Here is a 23,510-nt window from a genome sequence, read left to right on the forward strand (position 1 = left end):
GGATATTCGGGAGTGAAAATATCTAAGTTAGCTTTTGGGTGTCATTTTCGTCTTTACGAAGGAAGGCGAAGATATTTTGATGGGGAGTGGGAAGAAGGCGCAGGTGGCCTTCTTTGGTTTGGTTTGGTTTTTGGTGGTGTGGTGAGACTACCGCCACTAAGTTAATGGAATAAAGTATAATATTAATTTAATTTATTGTAATTACCGCATTGAATGGGGTTGTGATCACATAAAGTCCAAATAATTCTGGTGGTGATCTCCTCTGTGCTATTATCGTCCGTCCTGAGAGGGCGTGGATGCACACCGAAGAAGAAGAAGAAGAAAGAGCTCTTCAACATTCTATTCGATTTAAGGATTCCCTTTACTTGGAAACGTGGAATAATATTAATTGCCTCTTAATCGTTCATCTATCTTAAATAAATTAAATTACTAGTTGGGGAGTTGCTATCGTGATGGAATATAAATTGCACGCAGCGGAGAAGAAAATATCTGCTGATACAACAAGGCAGCAAGCAAATGTGGATGGTCCATTCTCCCTCCCTCCATCATCAACAAGTCAAGTGGGAGCCCGACGACGACGACGACGACGGCATATTCCCGTCGCTACTCCTTCCTCATCTTGTAGCCATGCACACACCCCGATACTATCTATCGGGCAATATGTCTTCTTCTACGCCCCCCACCCCAACGTATAATAAAATATTTAACTCTGTTTACAATCAATCATATCAGGGAATCAATAGCATCATAGTTATTATTTAAACAACTACGTTGAGAGGGCGACCGACCAAAGAGAGAAACGGTCCATTTTCTTTCTTCCTCATCTTAATCCTAAATCCGAAATGGATTTCCTCTTTAAATAAATAATACGAAAAGAATTTTCTCTACTTCTCATAACTATGCTGTCTGTCAACAATCCCCCCACACAAGGCATTGTTCTGATGAGACACAACACAATTAAGCAATAAGAACATGCTCCGTAGACCATTTGGACTATGCCAGACTGGAACAAGATGCAAAGCAAAGGTGCTAACCACACTGAACGACATCACTCCCAAGATATCGAAACAAGGTTACGGCAAAGATATTTAAACACACACTATGTCCTTTGTATAAATATATGTTTAAAGAGAGTATCCATCCGGCAATGGGCTCTCCTACAGCCACAGCAAAGTGTCTGGAACCATGCAACCAGAGGCAAGCTAGATGATATATGTCTTACTGCTAAATTACTTGAGCCCGATACGCAACTGCTTAGAAACCATGAATTTTAATGTGCTCCTTCTTCACAATTCCAGCCTGCACCGTAAAGACAGCATCGTCATTCACCACATATAATGGAACATAATTAACTCAGGTTCACCCCTAGATATCTATCGATCACGGCCAAGACTACACTAAGGAACCGTGGAAAAGGCTATTACCTGAACTAAGAAATTTGAAGCATTCTTTCGTTGATCACCTTGAAGTTGAATGACCTATAAAAACGACAAAAAGATAAATGCATTGGCCATCGAGGTTGCTAGCAATGAGTGCATATCTGATTAGACGATAAGCTTTCCGCCTTATGACACATCAAGCAAAGGCGGCAAAACAATAACCTGGCCCAGCTCTGGGTCCTGAACCACAGTACCATTACAGCAGAATTCCTTTTTCAGATCCTTCAAGATCTTGTTATAGCTAAACTCTTTCTTGAGTCCTTGCACTGTGGTCAGACTCTTCCTGCCATTCCGCTGCTGTATGCGGATATGCACATAATCCTTTGTGCCGGCACCAGAGTCATCAGCATTTGCATCAGCAAAAGGATCTACAGAAAAAGAAAGGGAATAACCAAGATGACACATTGCAAGACGGATCCATTCATTTACACATGCAGTTATGGTGTAGAAAAACTTCCAGACACATAACCGAGGATAGTTGTGCAAATTGTCAATAACACAACTTCCTGAACATACCAAAAGCAGATGGGATCTGTGCTTCTAGATCAGACATGAACACTGCAACTGTTGAAGGGAACGTCGAAACAAAAGCTAACTTGCTTCGAGAGCCACGACCAGATCTGAAAACCACGCAAATACGGATACTGTCAACATTCAGTCCAAATTTGATACAATAATGCAATACTGCATTTCCTTAGAAAAAGACTGTTCGGTCAGCTATCGGTACAAAGGCACATTGGTACAAGTGAGAACAAGCTGTAAAACACTATGGATACTTCGCTACAAACAACACCACTTCATATATCGGCCAAAAGAGGACATCAACTACAAGTCTAATTGCTTTGATTTTGTGGTCATGGCAATAAGCCATGTGCATCTTGATATAGAACACATCAACAAGTCAATATACAAGTCAATCAACGGCAGCGATAAAATTAGTGCAAATTCCTCAAGGGAAGTTCTTAAGAGTGACGCTTTGCATATAGTTCTGGTGTGTGCACAATCAAGAAACGATCGACAGCATACAATTAAGAAGAGACTTTGCAATTGCCTCACTCAATCTTGGTTGAATTTTCAAGAACTTCAGAAGCAAGTTAAAAGGGAGAATTTTTTTTGAAGCTCGAAGTGATGCAAAATAGTGCCCAGAAATAACAAAAAGGGAGGCATAAGAAAAATATTCTTCATAGTTCTGCAATCCACATTTCATCCGCATTGACGATACCAGATCTAAAGTGCCACAGACGGCAGGGCAAGTATTCTCCTCTTTCTTGTTACTGTTTTAGAACCAAGTAACAACTATAGCTTTGTCCTCAAGTCAACCCTCGGATACTCTAAATCGTGAAGCATTCCTAAATCTAAACATTCGGCGTCCCCATTCAAGTCCAAACATGATCTAAAGAAGTAAACAAAGCAGGCTATTTCGCGTCAACGCGAGCTCTTTCTCTTTGTCCTTGGATCTTTCTACGCCCGTCATAATCCACATGGGAAAAGAATTACTTGGGACAATCCGCCAGTTTTCCCAGAACAATCTAAATTCCCGAGCAATATATTTCCACCTATCAGGCAGCAGATTCAAGAAAGGAAATACCAGAACAAATCAACAAAAGAGAAGTAAAACCACCAAACGAAAGCCACGAATTCATGCCCCCATATCACCGATCAAACGCACGAAAGAGGAGAATTTTTGTGTTGACCCAGAAAAGAAAGAAGAAAGAACAGACCTTTTTCGTGTTCTTACCTTGCAGCAGCGGACTGGAATACGACTCTCGCGGAGATCACACGCAAAAGCAGAACAAAAGAGTGTTGAAACCACTCCCCTTTATTATATATCGAAAGAGTAGCCGAAGTCGACGGTACAATATAAAGATGAGAAGGGGGGTGGGGGTGGGGGAGCCGCCGCCTCCTCGTCGACGACCGTATGTTTTCGACGCCACGGTGGCCTCGGCATCAACGACTTCACGAAACATAAAGCAAAATGGACGATGCTGGTGTAACGCAACGCCATGGCACAAGAATCGCGTGAGCAAATACTTGAGATCTGGTGGTGTGCGACCGTGGTCTTATCGCGATACGGACGGCTGCGATCGTTCTTTGGTCCCACGGGGTTCGCGCTTACGTGGCGCGGATCTATGTTCTCTCTCTCTCTCTCTCTCTCTCTGTCTGTATTATTATTATTATTATTATTATTATTATTATTATTATTATTTCTCCCCTTTTTTTAGGGTTTTACGGAATCAGAGGCACACGGTCGAGCGTGAGGTTGGCGCAGCGATCGCACAGCAACACTAATAGATCCATCCTTTGAGCCAAGTGTGGTGGGATTGAGCTCAACCCCCGCTAAACCGAACCATTATAATAGTGCAATTGTAATTGAGGAGCACAGCCACATCGATCTCAATAAAAATATTTAAAAAAAATGAAAGAAAATTCTATTACTAAAATATGACACATGCATTCGAACTTTGAACATATCACTTTGTGCAATAATAATGCACTCGAATGGCTCAACAAAGAAATTTTATATATTGGATGCTATAAAAGAACGTTTGTGGTTATAAAAGTGTACTACTGATATTTAGAAGCTCAATTTCTAATAATGTCAAATTAAGCAAAGGGGGCAGTATGATGAATTGTATCTTTGGATATGCTGCTAATTGCAAATTGCCAATTTAATTTGGAGACTCAAAAGCAAATGACGTGCCTGATAACTGTGCAAAGCCGACTCCATGGATTTCTATATGCTGATGAGAAGCTGACAAGAGAAATCCCAGGTTCTTGATACATGTCCACAAACCCACAATTGATGGAAGAAAGAATCAAAATCCTGTATCTCTACCAGGTTCTGATTAACATCCTTCAAGGATTTGTGGTTTATGATCTCTTTCAGAAAGCAAGTTTCCGACTTTTGCTTGTAGAAAGTTTGCAACAAACAACAGATCATTAACGATCAGCAACATGATCGTGGAAAGACAAAAAAACAAAGTTTCCAACCACACAATATAAAGAAAATCTCCCCAATACAACAACAACAACTACTCTTAACAACGAAGATGATATATATATATATATGTAGAAATGCAGCCATGAATCACTTATTTATAATTATTTATAGACTTTGTAACAATGAACCAATCCTCAATCATTTCCTGGTTTTGAAGCAATAACAGCTGAGAAATAATACAGTTGCAATGGTTTGCTTCAATGAAGAGCACATGAGGCATGAATAGGATTTACATGTAGTAGTAGTAGTCTTACAACATACTGGAGGAGAACCTGCTCATAGAAAAACAATGAGCTAGGGCTTTAGAGAATTTGACAAGTAGTGAAAGTATCTCCCTTTGCAGATCCTTCAACAAGTAAACGCTGTATTATTCCGCCACCAGGAATCAACTCACTCCATGGAACATTATATACATCAGAAGCTATTATTTCTTGGCCTGCATTTGTGAAAATTTACTTAATTATGATAACCTTGCACTAGACCTCAATCTTATACACATCAACTCATAAAAGCAACACTAGAACTTCATGGAGGCCACTACTTGAAGTTGTACTTCCAAGCTAACAAGTAAAAAGAAAATTGCAGAACTATTTGCAATCTAACTCGATAACAAATCAAAGATAGCAAAAGTATTATTGCCATGGAAATATCAACCAAAGAAATGAAGGATCTCATCAAAACCCAAGTTTTCAGGAGAGGAGTCTGGCAAGGCATCACAATGGGGAATTTTATAGGCTGGTACTTCAGGCTTGATACACCCATGTGTAAATTAATTCTTAAAGCATTCTCAGTTTAAAACTCATAATAATAGCTAAATGTATCAAAGAGGAGTAATTGTACTTCAAAAATGATGAGGTATCAAAAAAATCTAGAAAATTTTGAAATGAATGTCATTGTTTAGTTTGCTTATATTGGCCTCTCCAACAAGCTGATATCCAGAAATATTTCAAGTTATTGCATATCACCTATAAGAATATTCTAGATTCCAAGTAAATGGCAGAAATACCCTAGTGGTTGTAAGATTAGGACTCATAAAGGTAAATCATAGAAAAGGAAGAAGGATTTCAAAAGAGTGCTAGGTGTGGGGTCGAAAGCAAAGATTCCTGAATAACAACAAATGACCATACAAGACTAACATTTGCAAGAAACCTTTCGTATCATTTCAGGATCAGTCATTTTGGGATCAGCACCTCAAACATAATCAAATCCTGACCCAGGATGGTTCCGTTAAGAGCTCATGTAGGTCCACATGACAATATGCCTTTGATGGGAACATATATAATCAACACATATTTACATAAATGAGAGGAGGTATATCATTATCATTATTATTATTATTAGTTGAAGTAGAAAAACTGATACTTTAGATAATCTTAGTGAGTCTTTTATGTGTTCATTAACCAGAATGTGGCAGCACAAAGATGTTGCCTTTAGCTTGGTTGGACTTATTTTTCTACTTTGGGCATAATTTGCAAAGATACATAATGCACAAGTTTGTCCAAAGTACTCAGATAAAACAAGAAATATCCAATACAAAGATAAAAAAAATTTCTTAAAAAGGTTAAAAAATATTTTATTATGGAAAAATCTATTCATCATTATTAACCGGAAATAAAACAAAACAAACACCTAACAAGTATAGAACATTACAGGATAAATATTATAGAGAACGATGATGTTGAAAAGCATCAATCCTATAAAAATAATCAGTGGAGGCTGCCAAATTATCAGATGAAATCATGCTGGATGTAGCGAATATTAGCTATTGTGAACCATACTGAATAACATCAAAAGAATATCATCATAAGTAGTAATTCTATCTTCCCCCCAAAAAATTGCTGATAGTGTTATCTTTATATTTTTACAATTACCAGTCATCTAAAGTATTAACCCGCTTAATTTTTCACTCTTAGGTTCTAGACCAGCATTTGATTGTTATTGCCAGGTCTAGCGTATATTACATGAGAAATCAATATAAGGTGGAACATGCTTCTTGGGAATATTCCGCAATCTACTATCACTATTAAACAAAAAAATGAACAAATAAATTTAAGAAGACCAAATAAACACAATATAATCTTTTTGAAAGAGATGCGTACCATTTTCAAATATTTCTTGTGAAGCCTAATTGCATGACTGCACGTTTTTTTTGCATCTAAATCTCCATTTGTCTCGTTTAAAATCTGATCAAACAAACATCATTTAGAGAGTGCTAAATGTAAACTGATGTGACAAACTTTTCTCTCCTAACAATTGAATGGGCTTGCAACACCTAAAATGTATGGAGCACCTTAATGAACAAGACATAGTACTTAATTTGATCTAGTTGTTAGTTACTATATCAATCCCTCATTCATATCCCATTTTTTATGTTCATAGGAGTTGTTATGGATTTTCCAATTTACAGTATTTTGTCTTCTATCTTCCACATTTCCATCTCTTCATCTAATTTGGTATTCAACTCAAAGTTATGCACCATATTCAAGATCACTAGTTATTGATCAATTTACTTAGTTATGGATTTAGTTTCATAACATTCCGTGTCCTCGATTTACACTTGCAGATATTCGCATTGCAATTTTCTGTAATTTTGGAAGTATATGGCAACCACTAAAGAGAAACCTATGTACTAAGTATACACATACTAAAATAGCTTCACCCATGTATATATCTGTTGTTATCAAAGAATGGGTGGTTGCAATGTCTAACTAAATTTAGTTAAATATAAGTTCATTAATGAATGTGAATACTGAAACTGTTTGGATAATTGGGAAAAGATAGCCTATTTGAAATATTTAAAAGCATATCTTTTTGCAGACTGCAGATTAGACAAAAAGGTTGTGATTTACTTTTGAAACTAGGGAAGAATTGCATGGTTTTGCTATCCAGATAAATAATTTGGATAACGCTTAGATGTGATCATTAATTCTAAACAACTAACGGATATAAAGAGAAATAGGTAATTCCTTACCTTAACGACATCATCCAAACCACGTGCTTCCTGAATTAGCCTTGCACTTTTTTCTTTGAGAACACTGGCAACAAGAAAAACTGTGATTGGCAAAGGGGCTTCAGAAGTTTTAGTTCCGTTCTTGAGATTCTCCCTTTCAAATTTCCCAAATTGGCGTATTGACTTAACTTTCCCTTTAGACACATCATTCTTTTCAGTGAGAAGCTCTGGCTCTTCATACATGGCGAACATATCAGGGTAATATTCTAGAGCCCACATCATCTGTATAAAAATTTACATATAAGTTATGAGACTGCACAACACATAGATACCATAAAACATGTAACAAATGTGTGATACCCCAACAGTCCTACATGGGAAAAAGAGAATAACAAGAAAGTAAACATATCTCCTTGATGACTATTCCTAATAACTTGAGCATATGCTTTAAACTATGTGGCAAATATGTTCCATGCAAGTTACCAGATTAGTAGTTTATCTAGATAGCAATAATGTGCGGCTTGGTGGAACAGTGAGGTTATTCCTCTATGACTTAATCAATTAAATTTGACTTATCTAATAACTTCTTCATTTATAAGAGTAATGCTAAACTCTCCCCAAACTCCATCCCTCTATATGCATAGGGGTAAGACTGTACATTAATCTTCACCAAACCCCACAATCGGTGGGTGTCTCATGCACTAGGCTGTCATTTCTTTAAGTCAGGAACCTTGTGCATTGGGCCACCTTTTTCTTAAGTTTATTGATAGTCACAACATTGTATCACAGTAATTATATAGTATTCTCTGTGCAACGTAATGTTCTATGGTTAATTGATGTCAAAGGTATTAATGAAGGCAATATAACTACTGAGGTATGAACAACAAGGGTGATGGAAGACTATCACAAGGAACTTTATATATAAACTTGAGAAGCTACTATTAGTAACTTTGATCTGAAAATTTCAGACTTGTTGAGTAGATCATCCCATTAAAATTTATTGGTTTAGGATAATTCATTCTTTGTAATATGTTTGTTCACATAAAACAATCATGTAGCATAAGGAAAGCATCTCAATGGAAGTTACAAAATGGTGAAAAATCAGTGTTCATCGGTCAACAAAATTTTATAAATAAATAACTGTGTAACTGCTCCAAATATAGGTACCTCTTAACTATGCAATAGTTGCTTAACATGGGAATACAATTGGATAAGAACTAAAATGAAGTAGAATCTAGCAGAGAGATTGACTTTTGCTTCTAGATAAAAGACAAAGATGCTCCATGTACACACAGATGTGTTTTAATCGAATGAGCTTGACTTGTACCATTTATGAAACACAAGGAGTATAAAAAGCATTTTGGCAACAATGATTGGAATTATGAACCATATAGGCCCACATGAGAATACTGTTCATTGATGTTTATTTATAATGTTCAGTACCTCCCAAAGATACAAAGAATCTCCAAAGGATAATTCTCGGCGGAACAATACCATAAACATGCGAACCGCAAAGAGGTAATCACCTCCACCAAGTGTTTCTGTTCAGAAAATACACGGAAACAGCATTAGCACCTCTATTGATGAGGAAAGAGTAGTGATAGTGAGACAATTAAAACACTATATCTATAGGATCAACCATACAATTGACAAAAATCATCCTTAGAGACGAAAAAGAAAAAGAAATGTACACTCCAATGATGTCATTTTAGTGTCAACTGTTTATAAATTAAACAAACACCGCCTTTGGTTTAATATTTCACATTAACATTTCAAATTTTCTGGACAATTGTTTATCAAACACTTCCTCATTGATATTGTCGAACATACAACATATGAAAAAACATTTACTGCTTATGATGATAAGATACTTAGATGAGAGAATCTATAAAAGAAATGGCAAATATATACTTTTATATTTGTATCTTTGAGACACATGATATATTCTGAATGTAACTGTGCACTAGTTTATCTCATGTCATATACCTAGGTGTTGATGAAGCTTTGGGTCCAGAACTTGTGTTATTGATGCTAGACTTTGTAGTTGATTCTCCACACCAACAGATCTCTCAGTGCATCTGAAATTTCCTCGCTTTAAAATTTCACATGACAAAGTGATTAAAAGACAAGTTAACAATATTATCAAAGAAAACTCCTATCAGAAGCATTTTAATTTAGTACAAAAGTAGTTTAGTTCTAGAATATTTCAACTCAAATATGCAGCAGATCCTTTTATGTGGTAATGACCATAAGCTAGATACATCTAGAAGAAAATAAATGAAGGCAGAGAGTTACACACCACTAAAAAGATAACATAGTCTAGGACCTTCAAAACCATAAAATGGCGAGAAAAGGATTTACTGTATAAAAAATCTGACAATCTATGAATTTATTTGTGATCAATTGTTGGAGTGGTTACTTGCTTTCTAAAGCCTAAAGTGCAGTGTTATCAAACATAAACACCTAATGTTAAACCTTTTCCAAGTCAAATATTATATCTAAAAAGGATCACTATGTTATCATCTGATGAGTTCCAAGTGCACCAACTGGCATATATTTATAGTGTGGACATCCTGTTGATCGCAGAATGAATCATTTTATTTGAACTCAACATCACAACATTGAAGAAAGTTAGCATGACAAATGCTTTAGATCCTTTTAAATTTCTTGGAATGGATATTGCAATTTGTACCAATTTATGGCAATTGTACCATCATATTATCTTGAGGCTTTACCTTTTCCTTGCGATATTCATAAATAATTGCTAGTTATGGTGGAAGATAGTCCATGTGACATTTTCAATAGATCCACTTGGAAGTAACAGACACTTGTGCTGGTCTATAGAGTTAGATGGCTCTACTACTGGCTTAACCGTTCTTTAGTCACCTGGTTGTAGGCCTACAAGTCATTCAGTTAATAGGCCTAGAGGCCAGACAGAGTTCAATTATGCTTTTATTTAATTGTCGTCAACAATAAAGATACTGAAGATGAAAAGTGAACAAAAATTCTTTAAGAGATACGATTCCTTCTTAACATTCAGTATATATAGTACTTTGTTTTGTTTGGAAGCTGGAGTTCTAACTTGTTGGTCAACTTGCAAATAACACGAACCTTCAGTACAAGAACATGGGTGTAAAATTCTAATGACAGCCATGCTGAAGAACCATTGTGAACTTTAGAAAGAGAAATCTGCCAAGATCAGTATGCCTTACAGTACAATAAAGGTACTAATGTGCAAAAATTAGAAGCTTAGGAATTGCAAATAAGCCACTTAGATCACTAAACTCTAAAAAGTAAAACGAGGCAGATTTGTAAATATATCTATAGAAATTGATTCATCATATCACTAGTACATTTGCAATGTGTTAAAAAGTTATTGGGACTTTCAGACATCTAGATTTGTTGCAAAAAACCTGAAGAATAAATTGCTTCTATGGCATGAAAGCATGCTTAGAACCATATAATAAAAAGTCAACTGGAAGAATTCTATATAAGCATCTGATAGAGGAAGGACATGGAAAAGTCCTGGAACAGATGGAGTGTAAAGACAGAAAACCACATGCAAAAAATCCATTAATGCTTAAAGACACAGAGTTTTAAACTTGAGGAATTAGAAAAGAATCATGATAGACACAAGAACTTGTGTGTTTACAAGTCACAACCTAAGACGAGTCATTATACTTAACATGTATCATATACAAAGAAAAAACAATGGTGTTTCAGAAACAGCACCTATTCCCAGTAAATGTATTTCAATCTAGATATCTGTTCATCTAACTTCCAATCTTGCACTTGAGCATATTTTACAAAGAGAGACAACAGGATCTAGATACTATAATATATCCTTCAAGGCCAGTGCAATAATACTTGGGAGATACATGCGTTCACCAACAATGCTCCAAAAAACTGAAGCATTATTCAAAAACTGATAAATTAAAAGCAAGGTGGCAACAAAAATTATACCAGTTTGCGCATCAAACGTTCAAAGCACCAAAATGCATCTGCTTCATCTTCAAGAAGAATTATCAGTGGGGAGCAAAGATCACTCATTCCTGATATTAAGTTTGCAAGTTACGTTGGCGGATGTGCACAGTATTAAAAAATTATGTTGTTAAATCTTAAATGTGTTATCACCTTGACAATAGCCAACGTCTTTGTCAATCCAGGCATAAACAGCTAGGATATCCCAGAGCTTTGAAAGATTTTCTTTCTTCTCATAGAAGACCAGAGTTCTGTCTGTCCGAAGCACATCAAGACCTGTAACAAGTAGAAATTTATGGCCATCATGTTGGTTTATGATTAAAAGGTCAATTAAACAGAAGTTTTTATAGTTTCATTGATGAAATGGTTCTAGAATAAATTTCTTAAATAATATGTAGAACATCTTATCAGAGGTTTGGTTAAATTCTATAGGCCCTTCTTTTTTGTTTGTTCTGTTTTTTTTTTGGGGGGGGGGGTTTGGTGGGGGGCGGCAGAAAGATCAATTGATCAATAGATAATGTCTAGAGAAGGAAGCACACCTGGATTTCTATCAACATTGTTTCAAGATGAGATTATAACATACCAGTGCAATAGCCAGCGGTGAGGTGTACAGTAAACCAACATCGTAAAAGGTGTAACAGGCCCAAGAAAGGAAGATACGATGGCACCAATTTTGTGTAAAGAATTATATAGCATGATATAAAACATGACATAAAATCTAAAATACAAAACAGTGGCAAACCAAATATAGGTGCATACCAATTTGGTGTAGTGTGAGCTTCCATTCGATCACTTGCTTATCCAGGTAAGGCTCTGCTTCAGAACCACCATTAGCTTGTCCTTTGGATTGATCCGGATTGGCTTCCAGGAGGACTAAAGGGTCTTGAATAGGTTGACCATCCTCGGTTATTACTGGAGCTGTAATGATTCTTCCACTGCCAACATGAGAATCCAACGCCTGACACAAATCCTTCCATCTTGCATATTGCACCCTGCATGACGAATGAAATATATTAAGCCAAACTAAATTTAAATTGGAATTTAGTGCAATGAACACCAACATGTCAGCATGGAGTTGGCATTCAACCAATGGAATGTACTAGCCATTTATCAGAATGCAGGCAAGCTGCAGCTATTATGTTCTTGCTTCTGGTTACTGATTTTTAAGCATTTCTTTAGCCACATAACAAAAAGTTTCTGTACTACAATTTACAAGTGTTATGTCCTTACAAAAAGAAAAGCCAGAAAGTTCACCATGAAAAACTTTCACAGGGTCCAAAACAGAAACAAGACTTGTTTAAGAATTTTGGACAAACCATCAAATCACAAAATCAAGGTTGATGCCCTTACCCCATTGGACTAGGCTGCTGCCATTTCAAGCATGAAAAAGTGTCATTTTTAAGATGAGCAACAATTGAAATAATTAAGATGAGCATTTTAATCCTTAGTAGTGCTCAAGCCAAGGAGAAGCCTGAACACGAGCGGAAACCATACAATATTACAAACATATGGTGGACATATATCATTTTTTGGCACCACTTGCTATTCGAAATGTTTCAATGTCTACAAACATCAAGACGATAAATTGTTCCACTAATCAATGAGAAAGACGATAAATGGTTCCACTAATCAATGAGGTATGAGTAAAGTAAGTGACCACTTAAAAATGCTTGCAATGTACATAATTGATTGTCAGGTGCTAGAATAATGATCTGATGACATAATTTATCCAGAATAATGCCAATTTTGTAATATTAGTTCAAACAGTGCAGAGGTGAAGTCTATATAGTCAATGAAACCAAGAAATGGCAGTTCATAGTCTATTGATGTTATTCTATGCTTAACAAGATAAGTTGAGGCATAAACCATTGTCTGTAAAACAAATTGCAATAAGAAATAATAAATAAGCCTTAGTAGATATTTATGGGAAAAATGGACGTCCAAATATTAAAAAGAATGCTAGCTCAACTAAAGAACCTGTAAAATATGTGTAATATGCCACATGTATAATAAAACAGATTGTCCCTATCTTCTGTTACTAATTAGTTATAGTTAAGTACTGGTACTACCTCCGATGTTCTCTCTGCTGCTCTCGCTCCTCAAAGGTGCTTTTAGGATCAAAGCACCCAAGTAAAAACTCCCAGACCTCTCCACGTATTGAAGGATGAACACCCTAATTCAGGAAGATTTTTAAACAGAGGTATTAAAATTCAGCAATACCAATGATACTAAAGTATTTGTATCACAAAATATCATCAATTTTAGTTAGAGTGATCATGCAAATTGATCCCAGATATCAACAAAACAGATAAGTACAAGTCAAAGACAAAACCATATTATCCAACTAAATTAACTTCATGATTTGATTGCACCATTTTTTTATTAGAGGACGTCTTCATGTTGAAGTGTAAATAATGGCAAGATAAATATTATCAATGCAAGGTCAAGTTGATCATGAAGACCAGGGCAGACATACTGGCTTCTATTTCGGGTGACTTAGCCAAATATCAAGCTGGTTTTAAACTGGTTGTGTATTGCAGTTTGGCTTTTGGGAGTCAGTAGACTGGTTGGTGCATGCTAGCAACACGGTCTTCGGTAACAGAAGAGAGGCAAGTGATTTATCTTATTATACCAATTAAAAGATCAATAAGAAAAAATGAAATTATATAACCCTGTAAGCTGGAAGCATTAACGTAGACTACAAATAAACTTTTCAAAATTCAAAGCCATTCAAACCATTAGCATATCTGTCATGTGGGGTTAGTTCGATTTAGGAAATGTTGAAGGAACACAATAATAAGATGGGCCTCTTAGTAGTTCTAAGGATACAATAATATCCTCTTCTTCTCACCTTTCTCCTCTCTTTTCCTCACTGTTTGTGCCACCTGTATTTTCAGAATAGTGGTATGTTAATCATACATGACAGTTGTTGCTCAGGTGCCTGATGCAACCATCCTAACCAGCTGAAAAATTGTACTGTTAACGTAACATGTCTCCTAGATAATCTCTTTGCGTGCCATCCCCTCCCAATCCTCATAAATTTACTGTGCATCAACTTCAAGGCTATCTCAAACGTATCAAAGGTGTTATCTCAAAGGAATAACACTTGTACTTATCATTCAAAAGATAGGTACTATGTGATCGTAGATGACAATATATATATTTTTTTTTGGAAGAATCATTTACTTGATTAAAAGAGCAGGTTGCTCAGTCATTTCTCTCATAAAGTAAGATCCTATAATCACTTGCAGACCTCAGAATATGCAAATTTTCAATAATATGCTTTTGTTATCAGCATCAGAAAGGCTATGGCTATGACACTAGTAAACCACTGCAAAAACAAAATATATATTGATATTGCAGAAATCATATTCTTTATAAATCTTGAATAACTTTGAGATTGCATCCTGTACCATATCTAAGTTACCGAAGACATCCAATATTGCTCTCAGATGGTTATCAATACTAGACACCAAACAGTATCATTCTCCAGAAGGCATACTCTACCATTACCAGCTGAGTAATAAAATCAAAAGTGCCCGCATCTAATGTGCTGAAGTTTCACTTAACAACATAACGTGGGATGAATGATCCTTAAAGTATAGCGGGTTACAAGAGCATGTACTGTGATGGCATGGCAAAACGGTCATGAAGAAGGCATCAATGCTTGAAATAAGAAAGAAGAAGATAATTTTTCTTATTCCTTATGCTTCACACTAACACTGGAGCACCATAGTATGAATGTATATATACAGGCAAAAGAAGTTGTTAAATGTTAGAGTACCCCTCGCTGTATCCGACTGAGAACTGAAGCAATGTCCAAGTGACCATCCGGACTAAATGCAGCATGCCATCTTCGTGCGCTCAGAGTCTTTCCAGCCTACATGAACAAATCAAAACAAACTTTTCTTGAGGGAAATATGTGTAACATTTGTTTGCAGACTCCATGAACAGATGAGAACAAACTTTCTGGGAGGAAAATATGTGGGACACTTTTGACATGGAGAGTTAGGATAATCCTAATGAAACTCGAATGGCTATTCATGATAACAAGCTGCATTTTATTTGAAAAACAAAGCCCATGCGAAATCATTTCTCAGACAACTGCATTCTGCTGCCGATATGATTCGCACATTACCTTCCCGCCAGACTAAGATGACTTATTAAAAGGAGACACGCTTCGAGAGCCCTGCCCTCCTGGTTTGCGAAGAGAAAATTAGAAAGAAGGCCAAAATGATTTCCCTTACCAAGTTCTGAGAACACCAGAACTTTTTTTGTGTCTTCGACATGGCTTAGTATATAAAATTTTCATGATGGAGTGAAGTTAAGTATTTACTAGGCCAAAGTAAAATCTCCAGACTGTGTTTCACACATATTTCATCAACGCCTACGGACGCGGATGAACCGACTGTCCAAATGTCTTTCTTTAATTACAAAGACATGGAGCACTTAAGCATGCAGACGTGCGTTGCTAAATATAATTGCCCTCTGGAGACGCCAAAACATCGTGATTCCGTTGGGGACAGGCGACCCCAGAAAAGATAGACGAAGAGGATCTGAGCAAGAATTAAAATCAAAGAGACCCAAAGGAAAGAAGGGCCAAAACTGACCTTAATCTTGAACTTGCTCTTGGGTCCCTCGGCGGACTCGGACCGAGCCTCGTAGAAAGAATCCGCCGGAACGCCGCTATCTTTCCACATCATCATCTTTCCCCAACGAATTCAAACACCGAATCCCCCAAAAGACCTACAAATCCTTGGGTAAGAACCGGTGACCCCCGCCCACCACACTCGAGCTGAACCCCCTCGATCCCCCCACCCGATCAAACTCTACTCACCGCAGGGACGAATGGACCCAGGTCGAGCGGTGGGAAGAAAGAAAGAGATTGATACGGAGAGGGCAACACCTCCCTGGCCTTTGGAGGGAGGGTGGGGGCGGGGCGGGGCGGGGGCAGTCAGACTCGTAGATGGCTCGGCGAAGAGACTGGGGCTAATTTAAGTGATTAAGAAGCTAAATATAAGGATTTGGAAGGGATTAAGACAGAGAGAGAGAGAGGGAGGCCGGCAGGACCGAGCAGTTCCCACGCCGCCCGACTCGGTCCCTGGTGTCGTCCCCGGCTTGCCGAGTCTTGCTCCCTTTATAGCATTACTATTATTATTATTATTATTATTATTATTATTATTATTATTATTATTATTATTATTATTATTATTATTATTATTATTATTATTATTTCTCTCTCATATGCCTCTCTACGTGGGCGTGTTGGAGCTTTGGATGATGCATGTTGCGATCGATGGTCTCCATCGAATGGTGGTGGAATTGGACGCTTCGGATGATGACACGTCGTGCCCGCTGACAAATAGAGGTCGAGTAGATATACGATAGTTTGTAGGAATGTATTGGAATATGGAGACAAAATAATAATTAGCAAAAGGATAGACCCAATTATGGATGTCAAAGAGGAAATTTCAATACAAATTACAGAGGAGGATCGAGTTTCACAAGGTAATTAAATTAAACAAGTAAGCGAATTTATATGGGAACATACGCTGAATGCTTGAAGTTATACGAGCATCCTCCTACCAAGTTTGTTGTTGTTGTTGTTGTTGTTGTTGTTGTATGGACAAACCGATCCTTTGGTCGATGTGTCCGAATTAAATTCCCCTCAAATATGGGAACAGAAGAAGGAAGAGAGAAGGGAATGCAGTAATGGCCAAGAGGGACACGACGACGTGGCAATCGCATGCTATCGGTGATTAATGAGGAAAGAGTGGATCGATGAGCGAAGGCGAGCGAGGCAAGTGAAGAACAACAACACACCATGAGATTGAGCTTCTTCAGCTGATGATTTTTTTTTCTTTTTTCTTTTTTTTTGCGGCATTTTCTCTGAGGATGGTATCATTCAAGATTGCACATTTTGTAGGAGTGGTTGTACCATAAACATGCACAGACCAGGCATTGTGCCAGTGCTGCATGTGATGTGTGCCTCATGCAGTAAATGCTATGGGGGATCCGACACCGTCTCTCTCTCTCTCTCTCTCTCTCTCTCTCTCTCTTTTTGTTTTGGGAGAATTCCTTTTCTGGATCTTCATTCAACTGAAACTGGATTCGATTATTTTCTTTCCCCTGTAGTACCAACGTCCATCGCTCAGGAATTTTGTAATGTCATCATCTCTCGAGTCTCCGACGTTTGATAAATGGAATTTAGATATTTAGAATATTTTGCCTGCCTCCTCCATCCAACTTCTTTCATCATCTTACTATTGATTGCATCATGCAAATTATATGTCTTTTGATAACTTATTTAATAAATAAATAATAATGTTTTCAGCATATCTTTGTATTCATTGGACTTGCAACAAGGCTTTGATGATATATTCTCCTAAGGTACCGAGTTTAATTTTATATTACATATATATATTTTTTATGGGATTTTGTGATCTTGGCCGGTCCATTTCATTTATGGCTTGACCAGTGTCGACAAGCTTCTCTTCTTCCACTCGAACAGCAGCAGCAGCAGCAGCAGCAACAGCAGCAGCGAGTAGGCTATCAATAAATGCAATTGCACCCGCTATACCTTCCGCAATAACTCCTCCGCCCACCGCTCCCTTTTTCCTCCCCTTCCTCCTTCCTCCTTCCTCCTCGCGGCAGTCTCCCTCCTCTTAAGATTCCAGTTTCCGTTTCCAAACAATACTGCACGAGTCAAGAAATGAGAGATAGAGAGATTTAGGAGCGCTCTCCCCTCTCCTCAGAAACACTTGGAAGCCGCCACTGATGCATTCTTAAACGGATGGAATTTTTGTCTCGCGACTTCTCCCTGCAGCATCCAAGCTAGGTTTCGATCGGAACAATATGCTGAGAAAGAATAATGATCCCGGCAACCAGATGGAATCATCACCGGTTTCTAGGAGAGGGTATGAGGGTGCCTTCCCAGCTTTGGCACTTGGTCAGGTCTGTAAGCTACACTAGATACTCAAAGATAAGCCGTTATATTTTTCTCTATCTTTCTTTGGACTTTAGTGCAACGATGCCATGAGGGTACATGTTCTGAGAGAAGGTGGCATCGAGTGAGAACAAAGTCGTGGGTGCATGCACCCGCTTCGCAAAGCTACCTGCCCCTCTGATTCGCGCTCTCCATCGCATTGCAGCTTGTTATCTTTGAGGGTTGATCTTTGCAGCCTATATAGCAGCCAGCAATGGCGGCCGTAGCGAGTGGCTACTGGTTGGTTATGAGGGGTTTGAGAGAGTTTCGCTAGCTAGAGGCTGTGGAGTTTAGGGAAATGGAACAAGGTTGAGCTCTTACATTTTCTTTTCGCTCTTTCTTCGCAGATGTTTATCTTATGCTCGATTAAGATTACATTCCCTGTCTCTCTGTCTCTCTCTCCATCCATACCATTCTCTGTCCATGTTCTGATGTGAGAGACAACGACTCATTCCTCTTCATCCGTGTGCTACGGTTTCTCAGCCATATTGCTAATGTTCATGTAGCAAGGCAGTTCTTAGTCTCTTTGACATTTATATTGAGAAAACGATATCGGTGAGACCTGCCCTAAAACTTAATGTTAGTCGCAGGATCTTAATTTGTTCGTAATGCTCTTCTGACTAATTTCTCCTTCTTATCCACTGTTAACCTTGGGATCCATTTGCCTCTTAGTTTCTCTCTAAATCAAGAAAAATTACATATCGACATGCATGCATGCATGCATGCATACTAGAATTTTAAGCAAAGATTAAGGTTTGTTGTTTGTGGCAGTTCATGTTAGAGGATCAAGAGCAAGATGATCTCCTGGATGATCAGATGATGGATCAGCTGATTCCCGACGTCGATGAAGACTTCGCTAACACGCCAGGAAGTGAGCCCACGGAGGGAGCTTCCGAGGACGAGCTGCAAGATCATGGAAGCCGCGGTAAGAGGAAGCGGCACCACAGGCATACTCCGGATCAAATTCAACGGCTGGAGGCGTAAGAACGATCTGCTTCCTCCCCCGACCTTTTTTGTTTTATTTCTGTTCCTTCGGAGAGCTTTAACATGGTTCGCCACACGGACGCTCTGCTATTCATTAGGTTCTTCAAGGAGTGCCCGCACCCTGATGACAGGCAGAGGAATGAGCTCGGCCGAGAGCTGGGATTGGAGCCTCTCCAAGTGAAGTTTTGGTTCCAGAACAAGAGAACTCAAATAAAGGTCTGCCTCGCCTTGCTCTTACCGCGCGTGCCCACCTACTAAAAGACTTTTGATGTGAAAGCCATACATAAGATATCATCGTACATCGCTTCCTCTGTTCATTCATACACACTCTGTCACATCATGCATGCAGAACCAGAGTGAGCGGGAGGAAAACCAAAGGCTCAAGGATGAGAACGACCGGCTGCTATCCGAGAACTTAAGGCTCAAAGAGGCTCTGACCGGTGCCTGCTGTCCCAACTGCGGTGGCCCTCCTCATCTCGGTGAGATGTCGATCGACGAGCAAGAGCTGCAGGCCGAGAATGCTCGTTTACAGGACGAGGTACGCACTTGGCTTACTCGTCAAGGATGAAAGGCTGCTGCTATAACTCCGTGCCCTTCTTCTTGGTGCAACAGATCGGAAGGATCTCGGCGATAGTCGCAAAGTACGCTGGTCAGCAGCTGATGACCTTCCAAACGCCTTCGTCTTCCATGGTTGGAGGCTTTAGGGCCCAACCAGAACCAGACATGACACTAAATGACAGCTCCAGAGGCGGAGAGGTTGTTTTCAGGCCTCACGATCGGCGAACCGAGATGGGAAGACGGACGGCATTAGCATTAGCACAAGTCGCTGCGGAGGAGCTTCTCGCAATATCTCAGCTGGGCGAGCCTATATGGACTTGGGGCTACGACGGTTTCCGTGAAACCTTGAACCAGGAAGAGTACGCTCGGGCATTTCCCGGAGGGCTCGGGCCAAAGATGGAAGGCTTGAGAACCGAAGCAAGCCGCGAGACCGCAGTCGTTCGCATGCACACCGGGAGATTAGTTGACATCCTAATGGATGTGGTACGCAACACATGATGATGATGATGATGATGATGATGTTGTTGTTGTTCTTCTTCTGAAACTCTTACGAGTTGCATGGAATTCTACAGCAGTTGCATGAATTGACCGGATTGTGGATTGTGTTCCTCTTGATGATCTGCAGAGTAAATGGAGTGTGTTCTTCTCCAGCATCGTCACAAGAGCGACCACCGTGGAAATGTTTGCGACTGGAGTAGGAGAGGGCGGCTACGACGGCACTCTGCAATTGGTATAGCTCCGTTACATGATCTCGCTGTAGAGTGCATCTATATGTCTCTGCGATCGGTATAGCCCTGTTACAACAGAGACCACTCTGCTAACCTAGTTAATTGGCACTGGGAGCTCCGAGCTTAGTTCAGGTGTTGTCAGTTCACATACATTGATAAATGGTGAATTTGATTTGATTAATAGGATCTTTTATCGAGAAATTTGACATAGCAGAACCCTATTGTTCGCTTCTTAGCATTACTATTTTCATCACCATTTTGTTCATTGGCTATGTGCATTCTCAGATGGCTGCTGAACTACAAGTTCCAACCCCTCTCGTTCCTCTCAGAGAGAGCTTGTTTCTAAGATACTGCAAACGCCATGACGGACTCTGGGTGGTGGTTGATGTTTCTATGGAAGTACGTCTCAACCCGATGGCTCGGTACCGAAGAAGACCGTCGGGCTGCGTAATACAACAACTGCCAAATGATTACTCCAAGGTAAATGAGCCGACAAAACATCGATCTCCACCTTGCAAGTTCCGTTAAACTCTTTCTCTTCCAGATCTGATCTCATGTGTCATGCTCGCTACTACGATGTAGGTGGTATGGATCGAACATGTCGAAGTGGATGACAGTGGTGTTCATGACATGTTCAAGTCGATGGTGAACTCCTGTCTAGCATTCGGAGCTAAAAGATGGGTATCAACAATGACGAGGCAATGTGAGAGGTTAGCTTGCCTCTTAGCCACGAACAGCTCCAGTGCTGATATAGCCGGTGATGACCCTTTCCTTTCCCTGTCAATTCATACGTCGCCTTGTTCAGCTTTCTATTTTCACATCTCTCTTTTTTGTAGCAAATCCTGATGGAACGAGGAACATACTCAAGTTAGCTGAGAGGATGGTGGTGAGCTTTTGCAGTGGTGTAAGTGGGTCTGTGGCTCACCACTGGACAAATATATCCGGGACCGTCGCAGATCATGTTAGGATCAGAAGCAGAAACAACGATGGAGATCCAGGGAGGCCTCCCGGAGTTGTTCTGAATGCAAGCACGTCCATCTGGTTGCCAATTACCCCGAAGAGAGTCTTTGAGCTCCTGCGGAGTGAGTCCTTACGCAATGAGGTATTCAGGGTTCCAGAAATAGTGCGTTCTTTCATTCTCACCCCCCAAAAGAATTAATTACTTTTGTTCTTCCTTTGAACTACACATCAATCACTTGGATTATGTTTTCATGTGGTTATAGCCAGCCATTCCAAACTCTTTTTTATATTTACATGTTAGAATCTGAGCCAGTTCACGATGACATGACTTGCTATTCCAAGGGACGACAGCATTAGCAGTGACGTATATGTTAGACGTTAGCAAATTACCATGAGATTTCTTTCTTTCTGATGCAAAGCCAACTTAGTTTCTTAAACTATTTCTGACAACACAAACTTGTTTGGAAGAAGATGTACCCCTTCATCCGGTCGTTCTGATTTCGATTCTGTAGTGTACCCATACATAATTACATTCAAGATCAATTGATCTCTCTCTCTCTCTCTCTCTCTCTCTCATGCATGACATGCTGGCATCCAGTAGGTGGTTGGATAGAAGATGTGTACATCAATCACATAGATAGATATTTGTAATTTTTCTTGCGTTTTATTGTCGTATGAAACAGTGGGATATTCTATTGAAAGGAGGCATGATTCATGAAGCAGCTTGTATAGCCAATGGCCAACAAGGAGGCAATTGTGTCTCCATATACACCGTCGGAGTAAGTCTTTTGTTGTTCCTTTTTTACTCTTTCTACATTTTCTACTCGAATGCCTTCTTGAGCTGATAAAAATGCATGCTGATCAATGAATGAATGGTAGCTCCCTGAAGAAGAGACCACCAACATGATGATACTTCAAGAGAGCTGCTCCGACCCAACTTGCTCGTACGTGATTTATGCTCCTGTCGATGCTGCTGCCATCGCTGCGGTCCTCAGTGGTGGAGACCCCAACCACGTAGCGCTGCTGCCTTCGGGCTTCGCCATACTCCCCGATAGGCCTTCTTCCGCGGTCGACCATGATGGGGAGACTGACTTGGGGGGGGGTTCCCTTCTGACCGTGGCTTTTCAGATCCTAGTATTCTCGGGTCCCGGTTCCAAGATATCCCGTGGGTTTATAGCGACAGTCGACGGTCTTCTATCCTGCACCTGTGACAGAATCAGAACCATTCTATCGGGCAACAGTGTTCGCTGACGCAGGAGGAAAAAGAGGATCCTTCATCGTAAGTCGATCTTCCTTCCGAAGTGGAAGTTTGCCTGCCTCCGATACTAGGAAGATCAAATCATCATCATCATCATCATCAGAGATTTCTGATTGGCTTTAATAATCAAGAACTGAATGGAATTGATGTTTCAGGTCTATGATTCTGGAATCGTTTTTTGAATGCTTGCTTGCTCTCTAACTCGATTCATTTTCCCTTCACCTTGCAGGAGGAGAACCACTGGGACTGGGACTGGGACTTCAAAGATCAAAGATGCATTTTCCACTCTTCAAGCCATGCGGTCGTCCTTTGGTTTTCAGAACAGTAGTCCATGATAATGATAATTAGATGGTTACCGTATGTATGTTAACAACCGGAACAGTCCTTTTTCATTTTCAGCATGAGTTGAGGATATTTTTCTAATCCGAGCAATCTTCTTCCACTGTTATTCTTCTTGTTGTTGACCTTAACATGTTGTTCATGATGGTGGGGATGAAGCACCCTGTGTTTATTATGCAGCATTTGTTCTGTTAGTGAGGTCCTAGTTCGAGATGGCCAGGTAGACAGATTGGGATCTTCCTGGTTGCAAAGTTCTTCCGTAGGGGTTGATCGTCTGGGTTTCTTCGAGTAACCGATGATCCTGCATGATACGCCGACACAGTCCTT

The 23,510-nt window shown here is 39.4% G+C and overlaps 3 protein-coding genes across 5 annotated transcripts; 1 reads left to right on the forward strand and 2 right to left on the reverse strand.

The window, feature by feature from the left end:
• Positions 1-1,085: 1,085 nt before the first annotated feature.
• On the reverse strand, positions 1,086-3,312 carry LOC135643062 (protein translation factor SUI1 homolog). Of its 2 annotated transcripts, none has more exons than XM_065159609.1 (5): positions 3,178-3,312; positions 1,956-2,059; positions 1,602-1,807; positions 1,425-1,478; positions 1,086-1,299 (listed from the first exon to the last, which is right to left on the reverse strand). In XM_065159609.1, exons 2-5 carry the CDS (start codon positions 1,990-1,992, stop codon positions 1,255-1,257), a joined length of 342 nt encoding a protein of 113 aa, XP_065015681.1. In that variant the 5' UTR covers positions 1,993-2,059; positions 3,178-3,312; the 3' UTR covers positions 1,086-1,254. The 2 variants fall into 2 exon arrangements, with proteins under 2 accessions (XP_065015681.1, XP_065015682.1); XM_065159610.1 differs by having other exon boundaries at positions 3,161-3,299.
• A 1,195-nt stretch (positions 3,313-4,507) lies between these two features.
• Positions 4,508-16,321, reverse strand: LOC135642227 (rab GTPase-activating protein 22-like). Of its 2 annotated transcripts, XM_065158196.1 has the most exons (11): positions 15,982-16,321; positions 15,156-15,251; positions 13,441-13,544; positions 12,131-12,363; positions 11,525-11,647; positions 11,354-11,442; positions 9,377-9,482; positions 8,834-8,931; positions 7,412-7,672; positions 6,540-6,623; positions 4,508-4,876 (listed from the first exon to the last, which is right to left on the reverse strand). In XM_065158196.1, exons 1-11 carry the CDS (start codon positions 16,075-16,077, stop codon positions 4,865-4,867), a joined length of 1,302 nt encoding a protein of 433 aa, XP_065014268.1. In that variant the 5' UTR covers positions 16,078-16,321; the 3' UTR covers positions 4,508-4,864. The 2 variants fall into 2 exon arrangements, with proteins under 2 accessions (XP_065014268.1, XP_065014269.1); XM_065158197.1 differs by lacking the exon at positions 6,540-6,623.
• Positions 16,322-18,092: 1,771 nt separating this feature from the next.
• Positions 18,093-23,292, forward strand: LOC135643185 (homeobox-leucine zipper protein ROC2-like). Its single transcript, XM_065159863.1, has 12 exons — positions 18,093-18,325; positions 19,128-19,336; positions 19,439-19,556; positions 19,690-19,878; positions 19,953-20,381; positions 20,524-20,628; positions 20,912-21,106; positions 21,209-21,383; positions 21,463-21,728; positions 22,270-22,365; positions 22,466-22,865; positions 23,074-23,292. The coding sequence occupies exons 1-11, from the start codon at positions 18,227-18,229 to the stop codon at positions 22,835-22,837; spliced, it is 2,253 nt and encodes a 750-aa protein (XP_065015935.1). The 5' UTR covers positions 18,093-18,226; the 3' UTR covers positions 22,838-22,865; positions 23,074-23,292.
• Positions 23,293-23,510: the final 218 nt, after the last annotated feature.

This window comes from Musa acuminata, chromosome BXJ3-7 (genome assembly GCF_036884655.1).
Source record: "Musa acuminata AAA Group cultivar baxijiao chromosome BXJ3-7, Cavendish_Baxijiao_AAA, whole genome shotgun sequence".
Taxonomy (NCBI): Eukaryota; Viridiplantae; Streptophyta; class Magnoliopsida; order Zingiberales; family Musaceae; genus Musa; species Musa acuminata.